This window comes from Cervus canadensis, chromosome 26 (genome assembly GCF_019320065.1).
Source record: "Cervus canadensis isolate Bull #8, Minnesota chromosome 26, ASM1932006v1, whole genome shotgun sequence".
NCBI lineage: Eukaryota > Metazoa > Chordata > Mammalia > Artiodactyla > Cervidae > Cervus > Cervus canadensis.
Window position 1 is genome coordinate 49899313 of NC_057411.1, and position 20875 is coordinate 49920187.

The following is a 20875-nucleotide window of genomic DNA, read 5'->3' on the forward strand; positions in this document are numbered from 1 at the left end:
GGCTCCCCTGAGTCCTCCCCAAGCCAGAAGAGGTAGCTAGGATCCTCTCCAGTTCCTGAGACGATAAGGAGGCTCAGAGAGGTCCACTGGCCGGCCCAGACTCACAGCGCCCAGGGACGCCAGGCCAGGGTGCCCGGATGCTCTGCCCCTACTGAGCACCACCCTGCCCACCAGCACCTCTGCGGCCTCTGCTTTCTTGCTGGTGCTGTGTCAGACCCCTCGGAGGACCCTCAGACCATCGGGTGGAGCGGGCAGGGGTCTTCTTCAGAAAAAACAGCCTGGCCCAGTTGTGTGCTAGTCATTCAATCATGTCTCTTTGACTCTTTGGGACCCCATGGACTGTAGCCCGCCAGACTCCTCTGTCCATGGAATTCTCCAGGCGAGAATACTGGAGTGGGTAGCCGTGCCCTCCTCCAGGGGATCTTCCTGACCCAGGGATCGAACCCGGGTCTCCCGCATTGCAGGTGGATTCTTTACCCTCTGAGCCACCATCAGGCCCAGTGCATTTGATCTGACCCAGACTGACTGATGTCTGCATGGCCTGCGGACCTGTTAAGTGAACATTTTCAGCTGAATGTGCCCCGAGTGGGCCCTTGGGCCAAGTTGATCAACATCTCCAGGCCTCAGTTTCTTATGCTCAGGGTGGGGATAAGGCCCCATCTCCCAGGACCGCGTGGACACCCAGCCCTGTGGTCTCACGACCCTGGCCGGGCGCTGGGTCAGTCCTCAGCAGAGTTGCGAGCTCCCTGGCTGGGGATACCAGCAGTGTGCCTGAGGGCCTCCTGTTGGCCCGCCCAGGCCCCACCCTCACTGTGCGTGGCCTCTTTCCCGCAGCCGTAGGCCCAGCCTTGGCTGTAGCGGACTGCCAGGGCTCAGGGCCCGAAGAGATGACGTTCCAAAGCGGTGACCGCATCGAGATCCTGGGCGCCCAGGTGCCCAGCCTGCCCTGGTGCCTGGGCCGGCACGCAGCCTCCGGCCAGGTCGGATTTGTGCGGACGAGCCTCATCAGTGTGCAGGGCCAGGCGTCTGAGTGAGTGGCTGAGGCCCTGCCCCTTCCTCCTCCTCATCACCCTCACCTCTGTCCCCAGGGCTGAGGCCCGGCCCGGGGCCGCCCCGCCGTCCCCACGGCCTGACTTCCGCTTCCTGTTTGAACCCTCTCCTGCCCTTCCCCCAAGGGCGGCCGGGGCCGGCCCCTGAAACACACAGGTGCCCACGTGCGTGGGTGTCCTGGGCCCGCGGGGCCAGCAGCAAGATGTTGAGGGCTTCAAACGCCGGACTGGAGGCCGGACATGAAAATCCCGGTGCCGGCAGAGTTCCTGCCCCTCGGGGGCCCCCGGGGGGTCCTCCCCGCCTCCCCCAGCTCCTGTGGCTCCAGGCGGCTCTGGGCCTGTGGTCACATCACCCCACCTCTGCCTCTGTCTTTGTGTGCTTGTACCGCGTCTCCTGTTTCCCGTGAGGGTAACCAGGATCATCTCTTCACACCAGCATCCTTGGCTGGATCCCGTCTAAAAAGGTCTTATTTCCAAATAAGGTTGACCTTCAAGGCCCCCTGGGACCCAGGCCTTGCTGACCCGCATTTCAGAGGCCACTGCTCTGACCATCTGCTGGCCCCTGGTCTTGTCTGCCATCCCTGGGGGGCGGGGAGCGGCACCCTTCCTGGCTGTGCTTTCTTCCTTGTGCGAGCCTCCCGACCCCATCTGGGGAATTCTGAGCCAGGCCTGTCCAGTCGCCTCCAGGTCCCCACCACCTGGCCCTGGGCAGCACAGGGGAGGAGGAGGCGACCTTTAGAGAGGGGTCAGCAGCATAGGCATGTTCTTGGCCTTTTGCTAAGACCTCCACCCAGGAGTCAGTGTGTAGAAAAGACCTGTTACTGGGCAGGCAGCTGCCCCTGGGTCCATCATGAGATGTTTGTCCCTAGCGCCCCATTAGCCCTGGCGTCCTGTTTCATTCTTGTCTGGCACCTCAGTGCCTCTAAGACCAAGTCTCGGTTGCCACTCTGCCATCCTGACAGGTACTACCAGTCACTCTGTTCCCTAACTCAAGGGCCTGTCTGCTCCAGAGCCTCTTCCGCCCGCTCATCAGAAGCAGATTGAAGCTGGGCTGGGCTCTGATGCTGACGGTAGAAACCAGACCTTAGTTTCCCAAAGCGTGCTGCCCCCAAGGTTTCATCTCAAACTCCGTCAGCAGGGCTGGGCTTTCCACGTGCCGTGGCTGGTGGAACTCCCAGCACAAGGAAGGCACCCAGAGCGTGAAACTTTTCCTCGTCCTGTCGAAGTGTGCTTTTCACACTTATCTGACCTCCAGACAAACCCTATCAGCTGGTGTTCTGTGAAACACTGTTTGGGCACCCTTGGTCTAGATGATTGCCACCGTCCCTGGGGAGACCGCAATGTCTCAACAGACAGCCGGGCCCCATGTGACTTAAACACGTCCTGAGCTTGCCAAGGGTCTGCGCTGCAGTCGCTGTGGGTCTGAACTGGTCTGCTGCCCTCCCTTAACCCAGAAGGTGGACAGGGCCCAGTGCCGGTGATCCTATTTACAACCAGAGAAGCGCCAACAACTTCTCTCATTTACTCAACAAATACTTTCTAAACGTCTTTCCTATGCCAGATCTGGGTCTTTTACCTTTTGTTTAATGTACATTCTGGTGACTATTCTTTATTTCATCATAATTTCAGGCTTAAGGAAAAGTTGCAAAAAGAGTGTAAAATTCCTCTGTGTCCTTCACCCAGTTTGCCCAAATGTTAATATGTTATGACACTTACTTTCTCCTGTCTGTTTGTTTTTTTCTTCATTTTCTTTCTCCTAAATTCTTTGGGAGTCAGTTGCAAACACGACATTCCTTTACCCCTAAATAATGCGTGTGTTTCCTGAAACCAGGACATTGCTTTCATGACTGCTGCACAACTGTCAAAATCAGGAAACTAACACTGATAGAATTGTCTTCTGCAGAGCTTAGATCCTGCTGATTTTCCCAGTGATCCCCTCTTGAGCCAAAGAAAATTTCAGACCCCATATTATCACTTGTCTTGAGTCTCATCTCCTTGATCTGAGACAGTTCCTCCGTCTCTTTATGCTTTAGGACACTGACTTCTTTGAGGAATACAGGCTTATTATGTCTAACGTGTCATAATCCACCCTACGGGTTTCTTTAACTTCCCATAATAGCTCCCTTTTAAGTTTCGAAGTACATTTGAAAGCTTCATATTTTGCCGTTAATTTAGTTCTATAAGCAGAAGCTGCCTCCCCCCACTCCCTCCCTCCCTCGCTTTGTTCCTTCCTGTTTTTCCTCGGCCTGACTTTTCTGAGTACCCGTGTGCTCTGAGCCCGTGTTGTATAAAGAGTTGTGAGAGATTGCAGTGGGGAGGGATTGAGTCTGCCTGCCTGTCATGGCCTGCCTCACAGGGGAAGGGGCATTTAACGTGGGGTTTTGAAGGCTGCTCAGGAGCTCCCCTTCCAGAAACTCTGATCAGCTGCATCTGTCACAGCCTTTCCTGCTGCTGGGTGTCTGCCTCTGGCCTGATGAAGCATCCTTGAGGGTGGGACCTATTTTGTTTTTATCTCGGTGTCTTCATCACTGGGCAGGGATTGTCTGCCAAGTGAGGGAGGGACAAGGGTCTTCATGTGAAATGTGTACTTGGAAATGTGCAATCTAACATGCGCTTTATTTTTTCCAGCTTGGAAAATGTGATTTTTCTCAGTGAAGAAGAAAGGTCTTTCTTTAGCCGTGAGGGGCGCTTTTCTGAGGAGGAGGCCAGGCAGCTGCTGAGAAGGACGGCCAGCACCAATGTCTGCACGGTGTACAGCCTGGGTAGGTGGCGGGGGACACGGGGGTGCTCCTCCCACCCCTCAGGATGGCCCCGGGGACCTCTGAGGACCTGCAGCTGGAATCGCCTTGTGTGTTTAGTCACTCAGTCGTGTCTGACTCTTTGCGATCCCGTGGACTGCAGCCCGCCAGGCCCCCCTTTCCGTAAGATTCTCCAGGCAAGCATACTGGAGCGGGTGGCCGTTCCCTCCTCCAGGGGATCTTCCTGACCTGGGGATCGAACTCGGGTCTCTTGCACTGCAGGCAGATTCTTTACCGTCTGAGCCACAGGGAAGAACCCTACAGCCTGTGATTTAGAACAGCTTTCTTAGGGCAGGTTCCCGGAAAGACCAGGAAGGGTGCAGAGCTCGCCCCCGGCCGACACCCCTCGGCCCTGTTCTGCCCGCACCACGCTGCAAGGCTGGACTGTCCCCCCTGCGGAGTGCGGCACGGCTCCGGCTTCGTCCACTGTCCGCGGTGGCAACCCCATCCCGCTGCCCTTAAGGAACCTTCCGCCTCCTCCATCATTAGCAGCATTGAATGCCAGCCCCTGGGCCCTTACAGGCGGCCAGACAGACGCTGGCGCTGCCTTCAGAGCAGGTGGGGACGTGACAGGAGAGAGAGGCAGGAGCAGGGGGAGTGGCCGGGAGAGGCAGGAAGGTGGGCCTGAGCCTCCCGGCTGCCCCGGGGACGGGTCTCAGCCGAGCCACTTCTCTGACTCTGGGCGCCAGCCGAAGACCGCCGGCTGCGCTGGGGCCGGGGGAGCAGCAGGGCCTAGGACTGCGGTCCGAACAGTAGAGGGAGGGAGCGTGTCGGCAGCCACAGCCGGAGGTCGTGGGCAGAGGGGACGGTGCAGGACAGGCCTACCCGCCCCTGCCTGGGCCCTGGGGACGCAGCGTTCCCGCTCATCCGTTCCTCCTGCGGGAGGGAGATAATGCACACGTGTGGACACACCCCATGGATATGTGTACACACACACACACACACATAGTCATATGAGTACACACAGACACACCCAAACACACACATACACCTACACACATGTATGTGTCCATATGCACATGCTCATGTGAATACACGTGCACTCACACATATACCTACACGCCCACACTTGTACATATATATACACATATGTACACATACACATAAGCATATGTTCATGCATATCTTTCCTGCTTGCCCGCTGGCACATGTTTTAAGAATTTTCCCACCAATATTAGATTTAAACTAATGGGTTTCCTTCCTTTGTTGTTGATCAGTCGCTAAGTCATGTCTGACTCTTTGCCACCCCATGGACTGCACGCCAGGCTTTCCTGTCCTTCACTATCACCCTGAGTTTGTGCAGACTCATGTCCATGGACTCGGTGATGCCATCCAACCATCTCATCCTCTGTTGCCCCCTTCTCTTACCCTCAGTCTTTCCCAGCATCAGGGTCTTTTCCAATGAGTCAGCTCTTCGCATCAGGTGGCCAAGTATTGGAGCTTCAGCTTCTGCATTAGGCCTTCCAATGAATAGTCAGGGTTGATTTCCTTTAGGATGGACTGGTTTGATCTCCTTGCAGTCTAAAAGACTCTCAGGAGTCTTCTCCAACACTGCAATTCAAAAGCATTAATTCTTTGGCGCTCAGCCTTCTTTATGGCCCAACTCTCACATTCACACATGACTACTGAAAAACCATCGCTTTGACTAGACGGACCTTTGTCAACAAACTAATGTCTCTGCTTTTTAACATGCTATTTAGGTTGTCATAGCTTTTCTTCCAAGGAGCAAGGATCTTTTAATTTCATGCCTGCAGTCACCGTCTGCAGTGATTTTGGAGCCCCCCAAAATAAAGTCTCTCACTGTTTCCACTTTTCCCCATCTATTTGCCACGAAGTGTTTGGACTGGATGCCATGATCTTCGTTTTTTGAATGTTGAGTTTTAAGCCAGCTTTTTCACTCTCCTCTTCCACCCTCATCAAGAGGCTGTGAAGTTCCTCTTCACTTTCTGCCATTAGAGTGGTATTATCTGCATATCTGAGGTTGTTGATATTGCCAGCAATCTTGATTCCAGTTTGTGAGTCATCCAGCCCAGCGTTTCACATGATGTGCTCTGCATAGCAGTTAAATGAGAACTGAGACCTCGGCGGATCAGCCTTAAGCCAGCCTGGCTCACGGTTTCTCCTCTTCCTGAGAGGCTGCGTCGGGAGTCTTGTTTGGTGCTGCGGTGGGGTCCTCCCCACACTCCCCTGGCCTTTTACAGCTCTTTTTCTCCTTTGGTTTCCTTGGCAGCGCAGCGGGCAGTCAGCCTCGGCGTTTCCAGGAGGTGGGAACCGAGGCGTAGGAGAGTGCTGGTGGTGGGGTGAGGAGGGGGTGCAAGTCCAGCTCTGCCGCCCAGCCCCGGGGCGAGCCGGCGGCATCGGGAGAGCGCGGCCCCCACTCCCAGAGGGCGGGCAGCAGGAGCAGGCAGCCTCTTAGGGAGGGTGGAGGCCTGCAGGGGTCGGGGGTGCGTCCTGGAAGACTTGGCTTCTTGGCTGATGCCCCTCCTGCCCCCCTGGCCAAGGCCAGACCGTTTCCCTGCTCGGTGCTGGTGTCAGGGGTGTTACCGTCCTAGAGCCGCCCCCGCCTCGGCCCCAGCACAGAGGGCACTGGTCCCAGGGTGATGCCTCCCTTCTCTCTGACTTTTCAGACACGTCAGAAGAAGCTGAGACGCAGCAGCAGGAGGAGGAACGAGGTACGTCCTTCCCACGGGGGAGCCCTGGGGGCGTGGGGCTGGGCCTCGGGGTGGCGCGGGCCGGGGACCTCACTCCTCTGCGGGGAAGAGCTGGTGACATGCGGTCTGGCCTTGTGGGGAGGTTGGGTGAAGCAGAGGTGAGGCTTCCCTCCGCACTGTGCCCAGCAGGTCCCCAGGGAATGTGCCCGCCGCCCCGCACTGTCCCCAGTGTTGGTGGGGTGACCTCTCCACTGCCCAGCCCATAGCCTGGCCCCCTGCACTGTCCCCAGCAAAGAAGCATATCCCGCCATTGCCTGAAAGTGAAAAAGTTGCTCAGTTATGTCCAGCTCTTTGCGACCCCCCCATGGACTATACAGTCCGTGGAATTCTCCAGGCCGGAACACTGGAGTGGGTAGCTGTTCCCTCCTCCAGGGTATCTTCCCAGCCCAGGGATCAAACCCCGGTCTCCGCCGTTGCAGGCAGATTCTTTACCAGCTGAGCCTCCAGGGATGAGCTTATGCCTGACTCTGGGGTTTTTCTTTCTTTTTTTTGAGCTGCACTAGGTTTTGGCTGCGGCTTGCAAATTCTTAGCTGGGGCAGGTGGGAGCTAGTTCCCTGACCAGGGATCCAACCCACGCCCCTTGTATTTGGAAGGCGGAGACTTAGCCACTGGACCATCACGAAGTCCCTGGGTTTCTTTCATTTAACCCAGAGCAGCTGAAATTTGCCCTGCGTACTACTTGGAGAGGTGAAGGGGGTGGAGAGGGCGCTACTGTGGAGACTTACGTTGGAAAAGTCCCTGGAGGACCTGCTCTTTCCCACACCTCCATCTCCGCCACAGCAGAGGGTCTGCGTCAGGGACAGCCTGGGGACACACGAGCCAAGGACCCTTTGAGATTTCCGGGGAATGGGATCCATCCACACGCAAACACGGAAGGGCCCCTTGGAGGAAGGCTGGGAGTAGCCCCCGGGGTCCCAGGGCTATCCCGGGGCCCTCCCCACTCCCCGGATTTCCACAGGCTGCCTTCAGGAGGACCTCAGCTGTTGCGGGGGCAGGGTAACAAGGATAGTCCAGAAAGATGCCCAGGGGAGACCAGGCGCCTCCGCTGGACGTGGGCGTTTCTCAGCTAATCAAGTACACGGTCGAGCTGTACATTTGCTGCTCAACCGTATTTAATTTTTTTTTAATTCCTAGCCTTTACAGGCTAATAGCTTTGAACACACTTTTTACAATGAACTTGAAACAGAAGAGTCTTTACCTCCCGCTTCTTTCCTTCCAAATTCCCCTTCAAAGCGCGTGTTTGCCCAACAGGAAACATAGCTTGTTTGCTCCTCAAGGCTGGACATGCCTCCGGGCGCTGAGTCCATCCAAGGCCAACAGGCCCTCGGCAGGCGGGCAGGGCAGGCGTGGGCAGCTCCTGTCCCCAGACTCTTCAGCACTCGTTTTTAACCCTTTAGTAACCAGACTCCCAAACCAGCCTGGACGAGGGGGACCCCGGGGTCTGGGAGCCGTTCCCGGTGTTCCCCGTCAGAGGGGCCCCGTGCTAGAGCTGGGCAGGTGGACACAGACTGCACTGTCAGCTCTGAGGGCGCTTTGGAGCTCACACTGGTCAGCAGCTCTGGTTGGCCACAGCTTGATGTCATGGGGATTCCTGCACGTGGCCGAGAGGGGAGGACTTCAGTGAGGCACGCAGGTTGGTAGAGGCTTGGCCAGCTTGCTCCATGTTCTCATGGAAAGTCACTCTTGCAGCCCTGCAATGTGCCCAGCGGTCCACTGCAACCTCAGATGCCCAGGGCAGCCTTGTGGGGGAGGCGACAGGGATGCTGCAACCAGGGAAGGGACGCCCCTGGCCCTGCCTGGACTCAGATCCCGCTCTCACCCATCCGGGCGTTTTGGTCATTTGCAGAAATGTCCCCACCTTGCCTGAACCCAGAGCCACGGGAGATCCTGAAGAAGGTGAAGAATGTTCTAGAACAATGCAAGTCCTGCCAGGGATGCCCCGAGGAACCAGGGTCCCCCGGTGTCCACAGGGCGTCCAGCGGAGCAAGCCTGCCGGACACCAAGGAACCCTCCTTCTGCCTGGATGCGGGAGATGACTGGGCTGACCCCGAGGCCCTGGGCTCCCAGCTGCTGTTCCTGGATGCACTCGGGTTCCAGGCCAGTTTCCAGGGCCTGTACGACCTCTCCCCACCCACGCTGAGCGGCGTGTTTGGCGGCTTCACCGACGAGGAGGAGCTGGTCAGGCGGCTGGCCGAGGCCCGCGGGGTGGCCAAAAAGGCCGGGCTGCCCATGGCCCTGGCTAGGCTCTGCTTCCTGCTGGGACGGCTGTGCGTGCAGCGGCTGAAGCTGTCCCAGGCCCGCGTGTACTTCGAGGAAGCCCTGGGCGTGCTCGGGGGCCGCTTCGGGGACCTGGTCCTGGTGGCGGCCGTGTACACCTGCCTGGCCTCCGTCCACCTGCGGCAGAAAAACAAGGAGAAGTGCGCACAGGTGGTGCCCAAGGCCTTGGCCCTGCTCCTGGGGACGCCCGGCCACGTTGGCAGCTCCGAGGCCGAATCCGGCCTCCTGACCCTGGCCCTGCGGAGGGCCATCGGCGGCCGCAGCCCGCAAGCTGAGGCCCGGGCCTGCTTCTTGCTGGCCAAGCACCATGCCCGCCTCAAGCAGCCGGAGGAGGCCCTGCCCTTCCTGGAGAGGCTGCTGCTGCTGCTCCCCGGGGTGGCGGGGACCCCGGGCGCCTCCTGGCCCACGGACTGCTACCTGCTGCTGGCGGGCATCTACAGCCAAAGGTGCCTGCCGCACCTGGCGCTGAGCTGCGTCAGGGTGGCCTCGATGCGGGCACGGGGCTCGCTGGGCAGCGCGCTCCGGAGCGCGGCCCTGGTCCTGCAGAACAGCCCGCGACTCCCCGTGCTGCCTGCCCAGCTCGCTCACTACCTCCGGCAGGCGCTGGCCTCCCCGGCCTCCGGCTCTGGGCGGGCCCTGCATGGCCCCATCTACGCCAGCCTGGCCCAGCTATACAGCCAGCACGGGTGGCAGGGCAGGGCCATTGCCTTCATGACGCAGGCCGTGGAGACAGACGCCCGGCTGGGCGGCCGCGCCGTCATGGACCACGTGGTGGCCCTGGCCTGGCTGCACATCCTTCACGGACAGAGCCCGGCAGCCCTGGACATCCTGGAGTCCGTCCTGGAGGCGGCAGTGGCCACCTCGGAGCAGGAGGGCCTGATCGCCAACATGACGGCCATCGCCCTGAAGAGGACCGGCAGGACCCGGCAGGCGGCCGAGGGCTACTACCGCGCCCTGAGGGTGGCCAGGCGCCTGGGCCGCCCGCGGAATGAGGCGGTGGTCCTGGCCAACTTCGGGGCCCTGTGTCTGCAGGCTGGCGCCGGCGGGCTGGCGCAGCACTACCTCCTGGAGGCCGTGAAGCTGTTCTCGCGGCTGCCCAGCAGGGAGGGCGGCCCGGACTTCACCAGGGTGCTGCTGCGGCTGGGGGACCTGTGCATCCGCAGGGCGCTCGCCCGGCAGGCCAAGTGCTACTACGAATGGGCCTTTCTGGTTGCCGTGGAGATGGACCACTGGGAGAGTAAGTGTCGGGCACGCCGGCTGCCTGGGACGCCAGCCAGCAAGGGCTCTTTCCGTGTCTGTTCAGAGAGTCCTGGGGTTTACGACTCGAAGGCGAGCGGTTGCTTCTCCACCGAGAATGCCTAGTAGTGGGAACTGGCAGGTGCTTTGAGGTGCCCCGTGCTGGGCCAGATGTCACCATGGCAACCAGCTCCTCCCGGCTTGCCTGGGACCACCCTGCTTTCTGCACTGAGAGTCCCGAAGCCAGGAATCCTGGCCATCTCGGGCAGACAGCCAGTGGGAGACCCCGGACGCAGCCAAGGCCAGGCCGGGGGGGCCGCCAAGCCAAAGCGGCCACGTGGGCCTTGCATACTGGGTGCTTTGCTGGTGCTGTATCCTTAGCGTCTCCCAACAGCCGGGCCCTCCAGACACCTCCCCCAGCTCAGAGCATGCGGGGCAGCTGCTTCATCAAGTGGCAGGCTCTGGGCGGGTCTCCACTAGCAAACACGCCCGAGTGGTCCTTGCTGGGGGCTGGTGGTCAAGCCACAGGAAACAGATGCTCGGGTCACGAGAGCCACAGAAGCAGGTGCTCAGCTTGATGGTGGGGCGGCTCCAGGCCCCGACCGGTAGGGGGCCGGCTGTTGAGTCTGGGATCCCAGGGATGAGAAGAATTTAGCCAAGTTTGGAGGGAGGGGGCCTGGCGGGAGGCGCAGCCTGTGCAAAGGCCCCGGGGTGAGTGATGGGCCCTGCAGGGTGGTGCCAAGTTTGGAGTGAGTGGCTCGGGTGATGGGTGGTGAGAGCCTCAGGTGGGAAGCTAGGCAGGGGCCCAAGACCCCAGGCTGGGGTTTGGCATTTTCCTGAGAGCACTGGGGAGCAATAGAGGGATGTAGGTTCCACTCAGTGAGGCTGGAAGGGGAATCCCCTGGACCTCCAGGAGGAGCCAGGAGCTGGGTCCCCCGACCTGCCCTGCGGCCTTGGGCACGGGCGGGCAGTGGTCACCAAGGGCACGTGGCCCCCCACTGGCCTCTCAGAAACCATCTGTGACCCCCCCCATGCCCCCAACCTTGGGAGTGCAGAGCTGGGGGACCCAGGAGGCTCCCCAGGGGGTCAGGGGGTCTGCCCCTCCCCCATATGGAACAGCGCGGGGACACCCAGGGTCACCCAGTCCTTGAGGTTCCTTTTTCAGTCCATTTCACTAGTTTGTGTCTTTCTAGGATTTGTCCATTTCATCTAGGTCATCTCATTTGTTGCCATAGAGCCGTTCACAGCTCCCCCTTTATTCCCATAAGATCTGTAGTGATGTCCCATCTTTCCCTCCTGATCTTAGTCATGTTCAGCTAACTCCTTTCTTTCCTTGGTCAGTCTGGCTAAAATTTTGTCACTTGTGTTAACCTTTTCAAAGAGCCATGATTTGGTTTCATTGCTTTTCTCTATTTTTCTATTCTCTACTTTATTATTTTATCATCTCCGCTTGAACTTTGATTTTTCCTTTCTTTTGCTTGACTTGGAGTGAGTTAACTTTTTCTAGTTTCTTAAGGGTGAACTTTAGGTTTTTGATTTGAAATGTTTATTCTTTTTTGCTTGTTCATTTTTTAAAATACTTAGCTATTTGATTGAGCTGGTCTTAGTTGCCGCATGCAAAGTCTTAGTTGCAACATGTGGGTTTAGTTTCCTGACCAAGGATTGAACCCAGGTCCCCTGCATTGGGAGTGCAGAGTCTTCACCAGTGGACCACCAAGGAAGTCCCCATTCCTTGGCCCACTGGTGATTTGGTGGTGGTGGTTTAACTGCTAAGTCACGTCTGACTCTTACACCGCCAGTTCATTTTCAATAGTGTAAGTTCCCAACTGTTCCCAGTCCTCTGGCTTTAGAACAGGTGAGTAAAGCTGTGGGCTTGGAGCCCGGCTTCAAGAAGGCGCGTCGGCTGTGGAAAGCAGGAGCCGGATGTGAATCCCATCTCCGCCTCACGTCCTCTGCTCCAGCTTTGGACTTGGCTTGTCTGTCTGCCTTGTGGGGGAGCTGGTGATCCATTTGGTGGGGGCTTAGCCCCTGTTCGGGCTTCCCTGGCAGCTCAGTTGGTAAAGAACCTGCCTGCCAATGCAGGAGACATGGGTTCAAGCCCTGGGTCAGAAACATCCCTTGGAGGAGGAAATGGCAACCCATTCCAGTGTTCTTGCCTGGAGAATCCCATGGACAGAGGAGCCTGGCAGGCTTCAGTCCATGTGATTGCAAAGAGTTGGACACGACTGAGCAGCTAAGCATGCTCGAATGCAGCCCCTGTCTGGCTGGGAGGAGCTTTGTGAGACAGAAACGTGTCCCGGTCCATCAGGGGAGCGCAGCCAGGACCGCCCAGCCTGGGAGCTCCCCAGGGATCAACGCCGTTCCTCAAGCATCTGTGACGTGCCCTGCCTGGCCCCGTCACGGCTGCTGGCCGGCTGTGTGACCCCGAGCCGGACACCCAGCCTGTCCCCACGTGGAGCGACCCCAGCTCACGGGGGCGGGGGCGCCGCCGGGGCCGCGGACCCTCGAAGGGCGCTGCGGTGCCTGACGGGGCCTCTCCCTTCCGTCTCCCGCCAGGCCAGCTGCTCGCCGTCCGGCGGCTCTGTCAATTCTACAGTGCGGTTGTGCCCAACGAGGCCCGGTGCGTCGTCTACCACGAGTTCCAGCTCTCGCTGGCCCGCAGGGCGAACGACAAGGGGCTGGAGGGGCAGCTCCTGGAGACCATAAGCCAGCTGTACCTGGCCCTGGGCACCGAGCGGTGAGGCCCGGCGCCGGGGCGGGGAGGGTGCCGGACGCCGTCCTAGGACAGTCCCTCTGTTCTTAGGGTCAGGCGGGCGCCGAGCCGGGAGGCCCCGTCTTGTCCCCAAGGGGTGGGGGTGGAGCATGTGTCCCTGAGTCATGCTTCCTGCCGTGGCGGCTTCTGGAAGCTGACCCCGGCCTGCCCTGAGTGTGTTCCCGCTGGCCCAGCACTCGGCCACGTAGTCTGGCCCTCGTTTGTCCCCTCACGTGTGAGGACAGTGACCGTGTGTGCCTGGAGGGTCCTCGTCCCCAGGAGACAGTGACCGTCCCACTTGCTTCCCCAGAGCAGGGTTTCGGGGTCACGTGTGAAGCCCACCCAGAGCGTCCTGACCAGGGGAGGGGGACAGATGGCTGGACCACACAGCTTGCAGGCTGGCGGAGTCTCATAACACCCCATCCAGTGTGGGGGCTCTCCGAGAGCAGAGAAGGGGCTGGATTCCCCGGGACTCTGGAGGGATGAATCTCACCCTGGGGCCTCAGCAGGACCAGTGGGCCAGCACCCTTGACCAACGCTCCTCAAAGTGGGGTCCCGGGGTCAGCACGTCCACCTCACTTGAGTGCTGGTTGGAGATGCGCATTCCTAAGCTTCCCAGGGGGCTCAGTGGTAAAGAACCTGCCTGCCAATGCAGGAGATTCGAGAGACGCAGGTTTGATCCCCGGGTGAGGAAGATCCCCTGGAGAAGGGCACGGCAACCCACTCCAGTATTCTTGCCTGGAGAATCCCATGGACAGAGGAGCCTGGTGGGCTACAGTCCCCGGGTTCACAAAGAGTCAGACATGACTGAGCACACACGCGTGGCAGGCCTCACCCGGGCCTCCTGAGCCAGCAGCTCTGGGAGCCAGGCCCTGCCATCTGTGTCTGTCTGACCAGCCCCCTGGGCGGTTCTGAGGCTCCATCCGTTTCAGAACCCCTGGCTGGACGGGCTCTCAAGCACTGCCCAAGGGCCACGACCCCTGCTGTGTCTGGAGGTGACGTGGGCCTGTGTGTGTGGAGGTGGGGCAGAGATGAACCGCTCACTCCTTAAGGCCCCACGGCTGCCTGCTTCCCTCCCGAAGGCCTCCTCACCTTTGCTGGACAAGGGCCATGTGTCGCCCCGGTCTCCCGCCAGCCTGGACGCGCAGGCTCTGGGCCTAGCCCCCTGATGCCCCAGGTCCAGGGTGTCCAGACGGGCTCTCAGGGAGAGCCTGGTCCCCCTCCACGCAGCGGGGCGGCCGGCCCGGGAGGCCCTGCTCTGAGCACCCACGTCTCACCCCAGGGCCTACAGGTCCGCCCTGGAATACACGAAGCGCAGCCTGGGGGTCTTCATCGACCTGCTGAAGAGGGACAAGGAGGCGCAGGCCTGGCTGCAGGCGGGGAAGATCTACTACGTGCTGCGGCAGGGTGAGCTGGTGGACCTGTACATCCAGGCGGCGCAGAACGCCGCCCTGTACACGGGGGACCCCGGCCTGGGGCTGCGGCTCTTCGAGGAGGCCGGAGACATCTTCTTCAACGGGACCTGGGATCGCGAGAAAGCGGTGTCCTTCTACCGGGTGAGCGTCCCCCACCCCTGCCCCGTGGGTCCAGGCGACTGAGCTTCAGGGGCGACCCTCCTGGGGAGCAGGACCTCCCCACCTTGCACACATGCTTAGCTTCCGGGTGGTTTGGTCAGGGACCGTCCCAACCCCCAGCCCCAGCCTGGGCGGGACAGAGCCAGAAACGCCCATCAGAGGACTCGCCTCCCAGGGATGCACACAACCCTGGGAGGCAGGGCCTGGCCCCCTTTTACAGAGGAGGAAACCAGCTCAGACAGGCGCAGGGGCAGGTCCAAGGACACAGCACATCAGATGGAGGGCCGCTGGGACCAGGGCCCACGTCTGCGTGTGCCTCCCGGGGAGGGCGGCGTCTCCGCCTCCGTCTGACCAGCTCGCATGTGGCTGGGCCCCGGGGTACAGATAAAAGTAGCCTCTTCAGTGCCCAGGGCGTGTTGGACCCTCCTGGTCAGGCCCCCCTGCACCCAGGAGGAGCAGGGCTGGTCTGAGGGTGTGCGGTGTAGCTTGACGGGCAAGGCTCACACCCCTTGCTCACGCCCCAGTGGCCCTGGGCGTGGCACACAGCTGTGAACTGGTGGTGTGGTGTTGGTGGGAAGGCTTTCCCAGGTGGCGCTAGTGGTAAGGAGCCTGCCTGCCAATGCCGGTGTAGGAGACGCGGGTTCCATCCCCGGGCCAGGACGAGCCCCTGGAGGAGGACGTGGCCACCCGCTCCGCTGTTCTTGCCTGGAGAATCCCATGGACAGAGGACCCTGGTGGGTTACAGCCCACGGGGTCGCAAAGAGCCAGACATGCCCGAAGCGACTTAGCACACGAAGCTCCTGTGGGTTCACGGGGGCAGACCTGGGGGCCATCGGGACGACATGGGCCTGGCCGCCCGTTGTGGGAGGAGGTAGGCCTGACCTGCCCCCTCTCCTCCAGGACCGGGCGCTGCCCCTGGCGGTGTCCACGGGGAGCCGGGAGGCCGAGCTGCGGCTCTGCAACAAGCTGTCCGCGCTGCTGGCTGAGATGGAGACGCCCCAGGAGGGCCTGGAGTTTGCCCACACAGCCCTGGCGCTCAGCCTCACCCTGGGTGAGCCCTGCACCCCGCCTCGAGAGCCCCCCACCCCTGAGGTCTGGGAGGGGCCTCTGGTCCCCTGGCCCACAGGCTCCTCTCCCACCCCCGCCCCCCTCCGCTGGGCCAGGCTGCTGAGATGGGTGGCAGAGAACCTGTCCCGCCCCGCCTGAGCATCGGCAGCTCTGCGCCCCCCACCCTGCCCCTCCCTTGCTGGCCAGGGGGCCGGCTGGGGCGCCCTGCACCGCGGACACTCGGGGACCCTCCAGGCGGGGCCGCCTGGTGCCTTTCTGCCTGCTGTGCCCTCTGGTCCTCCCTGCCCTGCTGGCCCGTAGGCCCCGCTGCTCTCTGCGGGCCAAACCCCGTCCACCTCTCTGGGGGCCTGTCCCTCCATGCCTGGCTCTTCTAGGCCGTCTGTCTTCCCCGAGGCAAGGAGCCCGACGGGGCCGAGCACACAGTAGGTGTGCCCCCGGGGAGGGGGTGGGCCTCCAGGTCTTGCAGAGCTCACCCCGGGAGCAGGAGGGTTTTGCAGGCAGCCTCGTCTGGTGCCTCCCCCCGAGAATGGGGTGGGAAGCGGCTGAGGATATAGCAGGGAGGCCAAAGGTTGTGTCTGCAGGGGCACAAACTGCAGGCTTCTGGGTCTCCCAGTTAGAACAGTAAGCAAAGCACCCTGTCCAGGGGACTCTATGCAGGCCTGGGCTGGGGGCTGTCCTGCTCCACGACTTTGCCACATCCCCGAGATGCCAGGAGAGTGGGCATCATTAGGTGCCCCTTACAGACGGGAGGAGGAGGGCAGGGCAGCCCACTCCAGTCTCCTTGCCTGGAGGATCCCATGGACAGAGGAGCCTGGCGGGCTACAGTCCGTGCAGTCACAGAGTTGGACCCGACTGAAGTGACTTATCACAAATGGGACGTCGGGTCGGGGCCGGGAGGTGACTGGCCGGACTGTGAGATGGCATCCGCCCCCCTCGACTTCCCCAGGGGACCAGCTGAACCAGCGGGTGGCCTGCCACCGGCTGGCCTCTCTGCACCGTCGGCTGGGCCACGGCGAGCTGGCCGAGCACTTTTACCTCAAGGCGCTGGCGCTCTGCACCTCGCCGCTGGAGTTCGACGAGGAGACCCTGTACTACGTGAAGGTGTACCTGGCTCTCGGCGACATCATCTTCTACGACCTCAAGGTTCAGAGGGGTGCAGGCAGGGCCGGGTGCCGGGGTGTGGGGGCCGTCGCCTGGCTCTGGGTGTTTGGGAGGCATCGCGGTCCTCTTCCTCAAGTCTCGGGGGTCTCCCTGGAGCTCTGGGCCCCCCTGTGAGCTGCAGGCGAGGCCAGTGGACACTGTCCTTGCTTCCAGGAGGGTCAGGCCTTGCCCTCAAGAGCTCAGGGTCAGTGGGGGAAGCTGCCACGGGGTAAAGGACGAAATGAGTGTAGTTGGGTGGCGGGGGCCTTCTGGATGGGGTGACGGCAAAGCTGTGTCTTCACTGTCCAGCAGGAGTGAGCCACAAAAAATGTAGGAGGTGGATAAAGACATTCCTGGGGTGGGGGAAAGTGAAAAAGCGAGAAAATGAAAGTCGCTCAGTCGTGTCCGACTCTCTTCGACCCCACGGACTATACAGACTATGGAATTCTCCAGGCCAGAATACTGGAGTGGGTAGCCTTTCCCTTCTCCAGGGCATCCAACCCGGGGATCGAACCCAGGTCTCCTGCATTGCAGGCGGATTCTTTACCAGCTAAACCACAAGGGGGAAGTGTCACCATTATTCCCAGAGACCCATGTTGCACGCTGGGCTTCCCAGGTGGTGCTAGTGGTAAAGAACCCGCCTGCCAGTGCAGGAGACAATAAGAGATGCGGGTTCGATCCCTGGGTTGGGAAGATCCCCTGGAGGAGGGCATAGCAACCCACATTCTTGCCTGGAGAATCCCCACAGACAGAGCCGCCTGGCGGTCTTACAGTCCATAGGGTTGTGGCTAACCGTTTCATGTTCATGTTGCAAGGACCAGCCCACACCTGACACCTCCTCCAGGAAGCCCACCAGTCTGTGCAGAGCTCTTCCTTTCTTCCTTCCCGGAAGCCTCATATCACCTGGATTGGGGGAGAGGAGGTGCACTCTTTACCATCTTGCTGCATAGAGGGGGAGACCAGGGCTCGGGTGGGGCGTGACTTGCCCCAGATTTTACCGCAGGAACACCTGGCACCCTGGCTGAGCCCCTGCCCGGTCGGAGCTGCCGTGGTGGGAGCTGGGGCCGCTTTTCCATTCGTCTGTGAGCCCTGCAGTGGATGAGACAAGGGCCTGGGGATGTCTGCCCTATTGCCCCTTCCCCCGCCCCCATACAGGCAGACGTCAGCCCCACTCTGGGTCTACCCCTGCCTCCGCACCGTGTCCCTGATCTGTGTTGGTTGAGGAGGGAGGGCGCCCCAGCCCGGGGCTGAGTTTTCCCCTTCCGCCTCCCCAGCCAGCGGCAGCTAGGAGCTGGGGCCCAGGAAGACCCCCTACTGCCCACAGGTAACCCCCAGCCCAGACTACGCGCTGGCGACACCTGCTGGCCATACGTCATCCCTGCAGCCACTGCTGTGTCCAGCGCTGGGGGCTTCTGCGGGCAGTGCTGACCCCTGCAGCTGAGCCCCCCACCCCGAGGTCCAGGCCCCGGGCTGCTCAGGATGTGTGTGGTTGGCTCTCCACGGGCTTTGCTGCAGCAGGAGCTGGTGCCCCCACGGGACAGGGAGGGGACTAGGCTAGGAGCGGACCGCTGATTAGGGCAGCATGAGGGGCCGTGGGCTGGGGCTTCGGTGACTGGGACCCTGCGGCCCTGTGGAGAAAGGGGCCCCGAGGGCTCTGTCCTGGAGGTGGGGGGCTGCTGTGCTGTCTTTACGGACCGTCTGTAGCTCACGTGTGTTGTCGTAGCAGAAGGAGCTAGACTTAGACTAGGAAAGACGTGGGTGTGAATCCTAGACCTGCCACCCACTAGCTTCTACACACACGTGTACACACATGCACAGGAATGCACACCCCGCCCCCTCCACCACCCACTCTGGCCAGTTCCTTCCACTTAGTCAGGACGCCCCCTCCTCCAGGAAGCCCTCCCGTCCCACCCCAGGCTGAGTCAGGTGCTTCCCAGGCTCCCGCAGGTTGCCGAGCTTCCCTGTGCTTCAGGGCTGGTTGCATCTTGTGGTTTCTGTTGCCCAGAGTCAGCTGTGTTTGGCTCCCTGCCCTCTCCCCTGAACACACACACACACACACAGGGTCCCCCCGCCTGGCCTGGGGACAGTAACTGCTACACACACCTGCTTCTGTTGTCTCCTGGGCCTTTGCTCTGTGCGGGGGGCAGTGACAAGCCAGGGCTGGTGACTTTGGACTTTGTCCTCTGTCCTGGGGAGCCCCTGTGAGCAGGAGTGGACAGTCAAGTTTGGGTTTAATGCCGGCCCTCGGGTGACCTCCAGTGGGAGACGTGGAGACTGGGGTGGGAGACAGAAGTTGGCAGGGGTGAGGGGACGTGGGACATCCCAGCCTGGGGATGGTGCGTTCAGGGCAAAGATGCATCTGAACTGGGAGCTTGTGCCCTGGTTGGGGGGCGGGTTCACGTCCCCTTGGGGTGGCAGGATATTCTGAGAGGTGACACCTGTGAGCCTCTTTGCACCCGGCCTGGCGCAGGGAAGGCTGGGCATGCTGGCATCAGTGTGGACGTGGGCTGCAGGGGTCAAGCCAGGCCACCCTGGGCCACGTGGCCCTGCAGGGACCTCTCAGACCCCAGCCTCCCAGACCTCAGCTCAGCCTAAGGGGAAGCCACGGATTATCTTCCAGAGGCCCCAGGGATGAGCAGGAAAGAGGCTTCTGGGAGGAGGGGACTGGAAACTACAAGGTCTGAGGCCCCGGCTCTAGGGCCAAGGCAGGGAGGGTGGATCGGGGGTCCCAGGGCCATCAGGACGCCAGTCCAGGCCTGCGTAGATGCCCGGTCACTCTCGGGCAGCCGTGGGAGGAGCACGTGGCTCCTCCCTGGGGGAAACATGCAGGGCCCGTCCAGAGGCGCCCAAGCTGGCCTGTCTGAGGCGAGCAAGTGTCCTGCCCACCTGGAGCGCTCACGGGCCAGCCCTGGAGCTGCCCTGGCCAGGGGCCTAGCCCAGGGAGAAGCTCCCCCGAGGCCCCCTGCCCTGGCGCAGTGCTGTCCTCTCGGTGACTCGCCGTCTGTCTCCAGGACCCGCTGGACGCGGCCGGGTACTACCAGCTGGCGCTGGCGGCGGCCGTGGACCTGGGCAACAAGCGGGCCCAGATGAAGCTCTGCACGCGCCTGGCCACCATCTACCACCACTCGCTCCTCGACCGCGAGATGTCCCTCTTCTTCTACCAGAAGGCACGGACCTTCGCCACCGAGCTCCGCGTCCGCCGGGGCCCCCTGGTCCCCGGGCCCCCGTCCTGAGCCCAGCCCTAGCAGGCACGGCCTCCGGCTGGCCCAGGGTCTCGGGGGCTGGTTTCCTGGGAAAGGGAGGCACGCGGTCAAGGGGCCAAGCAGCAATAAATGTGTTTTGCAGAAAGCCTCCTGGAGTCCCCAGACTCCCCCCTCCCTGGACTGCCTCCTGGAGAGTATCCAGGGATCAGGCCCGGTCCCCGGGGGGCCATTCCACTGCTGCACCCCATCCTCGGGTGTGGGCGGGTAGGACTGGGAGTCCTGCCGTCCAGGTCAGGTCCCCCCAGCCGGTCAGCTGCGGATGGTGGGATTCCCTGGGCACCTTCTCCCTTCCCTAGACCCTCACCGAGTGTCCAGCCCTGGGTCCTCTCTGCTTTGAATCCTCGAACCACACTTCGAGGTCAGGACTGCTCATCTCCTGATGAAACAGCTGAAGAAACGGAGGCACAGAGAGGTTTGGTGCATTGCCCACGGTCACACAGCAGGTAGGACGGGGCGGAGAGCCGGAGTCCGGTGTACTCACCTCTGCGCCAGCCTGCCTCACATCGCGTCCCGTTAGGACCTGAGGGCAGGGACCTCCCCCAAACCCCTCTGCCCCTCGTCTGGGACGGAGACAGGGGAAGGGGCTCCAGGTATTCCCCCACCTGGGTGGCCCAGCCCGGCCAGTCCCACCTGCGGCTCCCGGTCAGCCGTCGGGACACACGGCGGCAGGGCCTCCAGCCCACGTGACGTCCACTGAGCGCTGAGTGTAGTTAAAGGCTTATCTGGACCACCTACCCCGGCCCTGCCCGCCCCCTCTCCTGTCCCTCCCAGCGACCCACCGAGTGCTGGGAATTCAGGCGGGCTTGAAACCGGCTCCTGACGCACAGATGGGGCGCTGAGGTTCCAAGGCCATGGGCAGCCCCATGGCGCCCTTCCGAGCGTCTCCTTTTGATGACATGAAATGCACATCGTGTGTGTGCCTATGTGGGTGGTTAATCACTCAGGCGGGTCCGACTCTTTGCGGTCCGGTGGACTGTAGCCCTCCAGGCTCCTCTGTCCATGGGAT

The 20875-nt window shown here is 61.3% G+C and overlaps 1 protein-coding gene across 1 annotated transcript in view; it reads left to right on the forward strand.

The window, feature by feature from the left end:
* The window catches only part of SH3TC1 (SH3 domain and tetratricopeptide repeats 1), a 32568-nt gene extending 12611 nt beyond the window's left edge, over positions 1-19957 (forward strand). Inside the window, exons 9-17 of the mRNA XM_043448219.1 lie at positions 835-1030; positions 3678-3811; positions 6475-6519; positions 8406-10073; positions 12629-12809; positions 14107-14380; positions 15299-15449; positions 16413-16609; positions 19618-19957. Of these exons, the coding sequence (XP_043304154.1) occupies positions 835-1030; positions 3678-3811; positions 6475-6519; positions 8406-10073; positions 12629-12809; positions 14107-14380; positions 15299-15449; positions 16413-16609; positions 19618-19839 (3068 nt within the window). The 3' untranslated portion in view covers positions 19840-19957. The remainder of the gene's footprint in view (positions 1-834; positions 1031-3677; positions 3812-6474; positions 6520-8405; positions 10074-12628; positions 12810-14106; positions 14381-15298; positions 15450-16412; positions 16610-19617) is intronic.
* The last annotated feature ends 918 nt before the right edge of the window (positions 19958-20875 follow it).